At 40.3% G+C, this 8,310-nt stretch overlaps 1 protein-coding gene across 1 annotated transcript in view; it reads left to right on the forward strand.

Annotated features, from left to right (window-relative positions):
- Nucleotides 1–8,310, forward strand: part of ALCAM (activated leukocyte cell adhesion molecule) — a 119,840-nt gene that overhangs the window by 93,226 nt on the left and 18,304 nt on the right. The window contains exons 7-8 of the mRNA XM_057397305.1: nt 1,392–1,519; nt 3,219–3,348. Of these exons, the coding sequence (XP_057253288.1) occupies nt 1,392–1,519; nt 3,219–3,348 (258 nt within the window). The remainder of the gene's footprint in view (nt 1–1,391; nt 1,520–3,218; nt 3,349–8,310) is intronic.

Raw genomic sequence — 8,310 nt, forward strand, 5'->3', positions numbered from 1 at the left:
GACATCCTTTACAGTAACTTTTTCACATTTAGTCATCTTGTCTCTCCTTCTGTCAAGTTGATGCAGAGTTTCTGCAGCAGGCCAGCTCACCAGGCAGCCCCTGAAACACGGGGGTTTTGCCCAGCTGTTGTCAAGAGGTGTGTTTGGGCTTCCTGACCAGCTACTTCATTGCAGCTGTCGCATTCCACACCAGCAGCGATGCTGGACTTCCCTTTCGTAAGCAGGCATAGTTGTGCTTCAGCTCTGAAGGTACTGAGATGGAAGCGGTTTGGACATGGGAGTCGAGGCTACTGTGTCTGAAAGAGGGAGGATGTAGCTTGTTGAAGCCCAATACCCATCCTCCTATGAGGAGGAGAGATGCTGCGTTAGGGTTCTCAGTCATTAAGAGGCCACAGCAAAATGTAGTTTGTGTTACTGAGAAATCCCACAGCAGAAGACAGACATGATGAATGCCTTAAGGGTCGGGAGGGCTGTGAAGCGCACACTTCGCTAAGCACACAAAATCAACTGTCAGGCAAGGGTTTCTCTGCTATGTAATTTTTTTTTAGTGTCTAATAAGATGCGCTCTGCTGTGTCTTGATGCGAGACTGGCATCTTTTGGTGGGATTTATTTACCCATTAAAACTAAAGCATTGAGAGCTATCTGCCCCCGTTCCTGTTCTTTTGTTCGTTTTCCTCTTTCTTTCTTCTTTTTTTTTTTAAATATATTTAGGTTTCTACTTGGGTAGAATAGCATCTATTAAAGTATATTTTGTCTCTGCTTAAAAAAATTACCAATGCAAAATGTAAGTTATAGTTCAACTTCACTGAACATGACAGAAGTATGTTACATTTACAGTTTTGTTGACTATGTTAAGGGTCCTATTATGTTCACCAGATTCATCTTTCTGAAAGCCTGTAGTGATCAGCATATAGAATAGGCTGAACATAGTCGCTTAGTTCATATTTCTTTCTTTTTAATGCAAGAAGATTATTATCTAGTACTAATGCAAGGCATTGAGAGCTTCAGTTGTTTTTCTGATTGCTGCAGTCCTCCAAACAGTGAGCTTCGCAGAGAAGAAGTTAATGTCTCATAATGAAATCACACCATGGAACTGTTCATACCCATCAGGGTTTTTTTCCTTTTAAGTACATGACATGGTTGTAATCACTGCTGTTTCAGTTAGAGGTATTTTGGTGAAGAAAAATGAATGAAATCATACGGCTTCTTTGCACTTACTTCATTGGCAAAAATGCAGAAAGTGTGATTAACGTCAGTTCTTTTTACATATGCGAATACCTTCACTCGCTTGATGATAAAATCATGTACTCTTAGGCCATGAATATTGTCTGCATAGTGTAACAGTGCAGGTTTTTGTGGAAGCTATTAAATGTGTACATTACCTTCACAGATCCAACAGAGAAGGTGACTATTCAAGTGCTGTCACAAAGCAGTACGGTTAAAGAAGGCGATAACATCACTCTGAAGTGCTCAGGGAATGGCAACCCTCCTCCGCAGGAGTTCCTGTTTTACATTCCAGTAAGTCCTGCCTTGATGTCACTGTGTAGTGAAACATTCTGTATCGTCCCTTCCTACAGATACAGCTGCATGCCAGTGTATCTGTGATTTTTCTAACAAATGAAGCAGCGAATTCAATGCAACAAAACCTCAAGATAGACATGAGCCATTGCAGCAGGCTCTCAGAATGCCTCACCTGAGTGGGCAAATTATTCTGCAAAATGTCTTCTACACCCCACCTACCTGAAGTTTTTTGAGGCTTGGACCCACTAAAAATTACTAGTATTTAAATTCATTTCCCATCATCAGATACTCTGATAAGAGGCAGTTTTGACTAAAGCCAGTCAGCATCTTGAATGAAACCATCTCATCTGTTGTCATAACAAGCGAAGATTTAGCAGGGAAAGTACAGGAAATCTATTCAGCTATTTTTTTTTTTACTTTCACAGATGAATCTTTGTGCAATTCCTTTTCTTCAGTTAATTTATTAATTGCTGACATAACAATACCAAAAAGAACAAGTGTGACAGCACAGAAGAAAGCACAGAAAAAAATCTGTCAAATGCATAAGATGCATGGTACCATTAAGCTTAGTATTGGTGAAATCCACAGGCAAATGGGGCTTTATATTCCTAGTCCTGCTTCCAGTGTCCTGCTTCTCTTTCCTGCTTTATATCCCTTTTTTTTGTACCTACTGCAGTAGCAAGCAGAGCTGTTTTTGAGAGAGGCCAAAGGCAGTGGCCTGCTTCAAGGCATTTCAAAAACTCCATGTCACCTTTTGAGCATAATCCTCATCTAGTTTGGACTCCTGGCATGTTTGAGTGGCTGAAAAGCAGTAAGGGGAACTAGGAGCTGAAGTCCTCTTATGTAAGAATAGCCATTCATGCTGGGAACCCACTGCCAGGGAAGACAGTATATGGTATCTCCCCTTGCTCTGCCATCACAGTGAGTGAGCTGAGCACCCAAGTTTGTCTTACCTTCAGTCTCTCTCTACCTGATACTAGTCCTTTTTCTCAAGGACAGTTGGAACTGGTGATTTCTTTGCATGACTCATGGGTATATTAAATCTGTTTTTGAATTCAGAGATACAAATTAGGGGTTTGTTCTGTGCTTGTTTCAAAGGTGGATTAAGTCAGTCAGTTGTGATCGGGGGGGACGACAGGGCAGCCAGAAAGCAATGCTTGCTGCCTAATTCAAACACCAGTTTTTGTTGATAAATGCATATGAAGTGGTGTACACCCTAACAGACTCCATACCGGGATATGGATAGAGCAGGGTTTGTTTGCGCTGTTTAAAAGCTGTGCCCTGCAGTACACTTCATGATTTTTCCGAACCTGAATATATAATTTCAGGTACAGATTTAGAAACACAATTTGTTCAGCTGTTGTGATTTCTACAACACTCTTATTTGTAGACTGTCTCCTGCTTTCTCCCATTTTCTTTCTGCTAAATGTTCACATTTTGTATGTTAATATCCTCTTAGAATAAGTTAATCATTCAATTAAAAGAGTAAGCTCTTAATTGTAGGTGGTTTTTAATACTCTGATGTCATGCAGGAAATAAACCTTAGTATTACTAACAGGTAATTACACTTCAGTAATGCCGTGTCTATACATATTTTGGAGTATTTCACTACCCTTATAATAAAAAAAAATCCTCATAAGAAACAAATGTTTTTAGCAGGCCCATATGCAATAAATGTTCTGTTTTCCATCCACAGGGAGAAACAGAAGGCATAAGAAGCTCAGATACTTACGTAATGACAGACGTGAGGCGAAATGCAACAGGAGAATATAAGTGCGCTCTGACTGACAAAAGCATGATGGACTCGACCACCATCACTGTGCACTGTAAGTCACTGAATTTTGCACTCCTAGTTAGGATACAGGCCTATCTTGGACCTTCTGGGGTGCTCTCTCTCTGCTTTATTTAGGTAGAGCAGTCTAGTTAACCTATAGGAGAACTGAATGATGTTGTTGAAGTAGTGTCAGGGTGTTTTTATGTCTTCTAATGTATTTCTGTTTGAAAACCGTAACTTTTTTGATTCATTGACCTATATAGCTTCTCTTTATGTCACCTTTGTATGCTTTGTGATGTAATTGCACTTTCACATACAGCAAAAGTTCAGGTACTTGGTTGGTTTCACTCATGTGAACGTATAAATGGCAAATTATTATGCTTCAGCTCCCCCTTGGAATGTACTCGGACATATACAGACCGGCCCATTGGTATCACTGAAGGTTATTCTTCTTAGTCAAATTCACATTAGTCTAATATCCTCACATCTTTCCTCAGTGAGGTTAATGTGTAAGTCAAGGGAAGAGACTTAGGAATTCGTTATGTTCGCACAGGACAAGTTACTTCTTTCACTTTTCCCAGAATGATGAGAGCTACAGTGCTCAGTAAAGTTTGTTTAGCTGGATACTGGAGTATTTACCCATACTTAATCAGCAATGCTTTGAAATCACTCACTGAACTGATAGAACCATTGAAACAATGATAGCTTTTCAGTAGTTGTTTTTAATCTCTTTATGTGAGAGAACAAGAACAGGAAATTCTTCAAACTTTGCTATACTGTCACAGGTTATGAGATGAGACTCTGGGCAATTGTATTAGGGTTCCCCTAAAAACACTGGTTGTCTGTAGTCATCCCGGTAGCATAAACACCTTTAACAGTTCATGGGTTTGGAGGGACATGATGGATAACGCAGTTTAAAGGCTTCCCACAGTGATAACGCTTTATATGAAAAGAAACTTCATGTTTGTATACGTGGGTTTGATTTTTTTTCTTGGAAAAGGTACAATTCATGCAGAAAATATCTGGGCATGAATAATTACACTATTCCATTTAATGAATATTTTGTATTTAATAAGGTCATCTGCTGTTTTCCTTCCCACTCCTCTTTGCCAAGAGTCTGGGAATGTAAGATGCGAAGAGAGGTCTGTACTACTGCCACTAGCTGCTCAATAACAAAGGTAGCTTGCTGGTAGTTTGCTGTGGTAAACCTGACCCTTTTATTTTACTCCAAGTGGATTTCATGTCTGCTTGTACTTCCATAAATAGTTACCCTAAAGAATGGCTTCCTCAGCTCCAAGTTATTTATAACAAGACAGTTTTCCTTTCTCTGCTATTTTGTCTGCATGTCAGAAGAGCTTTACTACAGAGAAGCATGTATTTTCTTGACAGAAGTCTTTCCAGTGTTGGCAGCTAGAACAGCTACTCAGAACTCATAGGTACACTCAAGTACCCTACTGCTTCTCATCAATTCCGGTTCATTTTGTGTCGCTTTGGTTTTTTTAAGACACCTCTATCTGCAATAAAGCCTTTGCTTAAGTGAGGCACAGTGACCTGGGGTAGTTCTGCAAGTCCTGAATGCCCAGACCATGCCTTATCTTTAAGCTGCTTCACTGCCTTGCCTTACGCTGGTCTAAAGCATTTATGCAGCATATTTGCTTGTGAGAAGAGCTCCCCTGGAAAAGTCATAAACCTCTTAGATGATCTGTAATGTCCTCCATCTTTCTGTTGCCTACATTATATCAACTTTCCAGCATAACTCAGTATTTTTTACTGCTTTCTCCTTCTAATGTACTTAGATATTTTTGGTGCTACAGCTTCAGATTGTGCCTTTTTAAATGCCTCCATCATGGCTTTTTGCCCTCCAAATAATACTTATTAACACCTATTCGATCCTACTTATGCTTTATTGCTTAGCTTTTCACATATGGGTGAATATTGCTTTCTATGCTGTTACACTGAAAAAGCCTTCGTTCTGAGTGAGTGCTTTTTGCTTCCTCGCATCCAATCTTGGTACTTAAGATTTTCTCATTTTAACTTAAAAACCAAATGAAACAAAAAAAAAAACCAACCAACCAACCAAAACCAAACTCCATCCCCACAAGCAAACAAAACCACAAAAACTCCAACCAACCCAAAACCACAACAAAAATCAGGCAACATAATCATTTTAGTTTAAACTTGTGAAACTGCTTATAGTGATCGTTAAGTTTTGAGTGTAATGCTTTTCCCCAAACAGATTTTATTGAGCATCATAATTACACTGGTTCCTTTCAGTGTCTAGGTTAGGGATAAGAGTTTTCTGCGCATCTTCCTCTACCCGCAGAACATAAGGGTAAAGCTAGACAACCTGTGCTCTTGCCCCCAGGGTCTGTGCAGCAGGGTCTCAGTTTAAAGTCTGGCAGAACCGAGTGCTTGTGTGTGGTGCTGTTTGTCCCTCAAGCGAGGGTGCAACAGGACAGGATAGATGTGGGTTTGGTTTCTTTACACTGGGTTGTTAAGTTTCTGCTAGCTCTGTTCCTTGAGTGAGTTTGCCTAGGGTCAGATGATCAAAACCTGCAGGGGCCAGGCAGGTGCCGGGGTGAAGCCTTGTTAAAACCGCTTAAGAACTGCTATAGTAGAACACTGTGGAAGGCAAGGAAAGCATCTAGCAGTAGGTGGTGGACATTCCTTCCCCCAGATGACTGTTTCGACTCACAGTTCCTTTTTATCTCTTCCTTTAGTTGTTTCTGCATGTAAAACCCAGTATGGAGCAGGGCTGTGGAACTTGCTCTGTGTGATGCTTTCCTTTCTGCTAAAATGCATTTTCTGGGGAAATAGGTTTGCAAAGCTTCCAGTAAATCAAAGGGTTTAGCATTTTTGTTTCTCCGTAGGTACTTTTAATAGTGCTACAGACTCATTGAAAAGACAGGGAAAATCACCTTTTAAATGTTGCACAGAAAAATCTATTCTTGGTATACTATGAGAAGTTTCTGACCGTCTGATAGTATATTTAGGATGTTCAGACTACCCTCGAGTGCTGTGCATAGTTTTCCCAGTCATAGCACAGTATTCCTTTGGCGATCTCCTTTAAAGCCTGTCCTATAAGTGCAATACAGTTTCAGAACTGAAATGTTTGCTACAGTCTTCCCCACATCAATTCCATACCTCTCTCCCATGATGTGCTAATACATGCAAAATGCATTCTCTGTCTCTTCCCTGTCCTACTTGGTATGCACAGACAGCACTGAAATCAATGCAAGACTTCAAGTGAGACCACATTAAGAGCTATCATTTATTGAAAACGGTGTCTGATGAAAAGTTTGTTTATGAGAAAGGTTCAAAGTCAAACAGGAAATGTATGAAAAAATCTTTGCAACAAAGTTTTTCTTTTAGTAGAAGGGAGATGCATTTTGACAGTCTTCTGTATGCAAGAAATGCTTTCTACTCGTACTTGTGTACCAAGAAGAGATTATTTACTAATTGAGCATTTGAGTTGATAGGTAGAAGTATCAACACTGCACTTCTTTGTGGACCCTACAGATAACCTTTCAAATTATTAATCCAAATCAAATTGTCCTCTGTAGAGTTCCTAGCAGGGATCCTGTGTTAAACAGTAGCTTAAATCTGTATTTGCTTCATAAAATCGCCTTAGAGATACTGCTCTGAGGTATGGGGTTCACTTCGCACACTGTAAATTCTCCTGAATTTCTAAAGCAACCCAGACCACTGTGTGAGAGGGATTGTAGTCTCTTCTAACCCCGAAAAAAACAGGGTAGGGGCATCACAGGCATGCTGTCGTAGAATCCCTCCTGTAAGGTGTTTGGTGATCTCTTAGGTTTGAGGTGCTTTCTTTCTCCAGAGAACAAAAAGTTTAAGAAGATGTTGAGGAAAACTCATCCTCAGGGCAGGGAAAATAAAAACCTCTTAGCTTTTTCTTCAGCCACCCCTCTGCCTCGGTGTAGTGTGTGCTCCAGGATAATAGAGCTAGGAAAACCATCCTGTACACTGTTCGAATCGATATATCAATGCTCCCTGGCTGCGTCCTGTCTTTACTTCTGGGATTTGTTTAGGGGTTTTGCTTGTGGAAGCAATCGTAAGATCTGGAGAATCTTGTAAGTCTGGTTGCATTCACTAGTGTGGGGAGGCCATGTGTTCATGTGTATTCCTACAGAAACCAAAACGCCCTTTTCTGTCGTTGGCAAGATCTTTGCAGAGATGAAAGTACAAATTTGGGACCTTTCAGGCTAGATATTAGACTTGTTAAACAGATATTAATATAGATTAATAGTACAGGATGGACTCTTTGTTGTTCCCTCAAGTTTTTCTGCCTTTAATTAGCATGGTGTTCCCAGGGCAACCACTGAATGAAACCAGGAGCCAAGTTCACTGCTTTATTATGGAAAGCTCACTGTTTTCCCTTTTCTCTACCAACTGTGATTTTTACCTTTTTAAAGCTCTGCTTAAAAGCCAAAAGGATATTTGTAGCTCTTTTCCAGGAAGTACTATATGTGTGATGAAACCACGTCTGTGTGTGTGCATCTGTGATAGTCATTTGACCGGGCAACTTGTCTTAGAAGCAAGGAACCATGAGAGGGGAAACAAAACAGAGGTTTATCTTGCCGAAGTCTGCTTTCTCAGTGTAGGATCTTTTTCCTTAAAGAAATCACTAAAGCATCAAATGCATATACTAAGAAAATGATTGAGAAGTGTTTCCTGATCTTTGTCTGACTGCTTTCACGCTGTCTTGTGTCAGCCACAGCTAACACTGACTGTAATTTCCCTGGTGTCAAAACAGGTCAGGCAAAGCCGGGACTCACACTTAAACAAAAGTGGCTTTTTTAAGTAACAAATGAAAACAAATCCAAGGGCCTCATGTGTGCTGTCCCGCCAAGCCTATAATTCAAACTCCTCACCCCTGCAGTCAGTGTGGTGTCCCACACATCCTGTATTAGTCTGTCTTCATCGTCTTCAGATGCTGAGGACAAAAGTGAACTTTTCTTAATTGCTTTTGAGAAAGTTACCCCTTCCTTGTCCT

Source organism: Pezoporus wallicus, unplaced genomic scaffold, assembly GCF_028554395.1.
Source record: "Pezoporus wallicus isolate ANWC-B61680 ecotype Strahan unplaced genomic scaffold, APGP_CSIRO_Pwel_v1 contig_8721, whole genome shotgun sequence".
NCBI lineage: Eukaryota > Metazoa > Chordata > Aves > Psittaciformes > Psittacidae > Pezoporus > Pezoporus wallicus.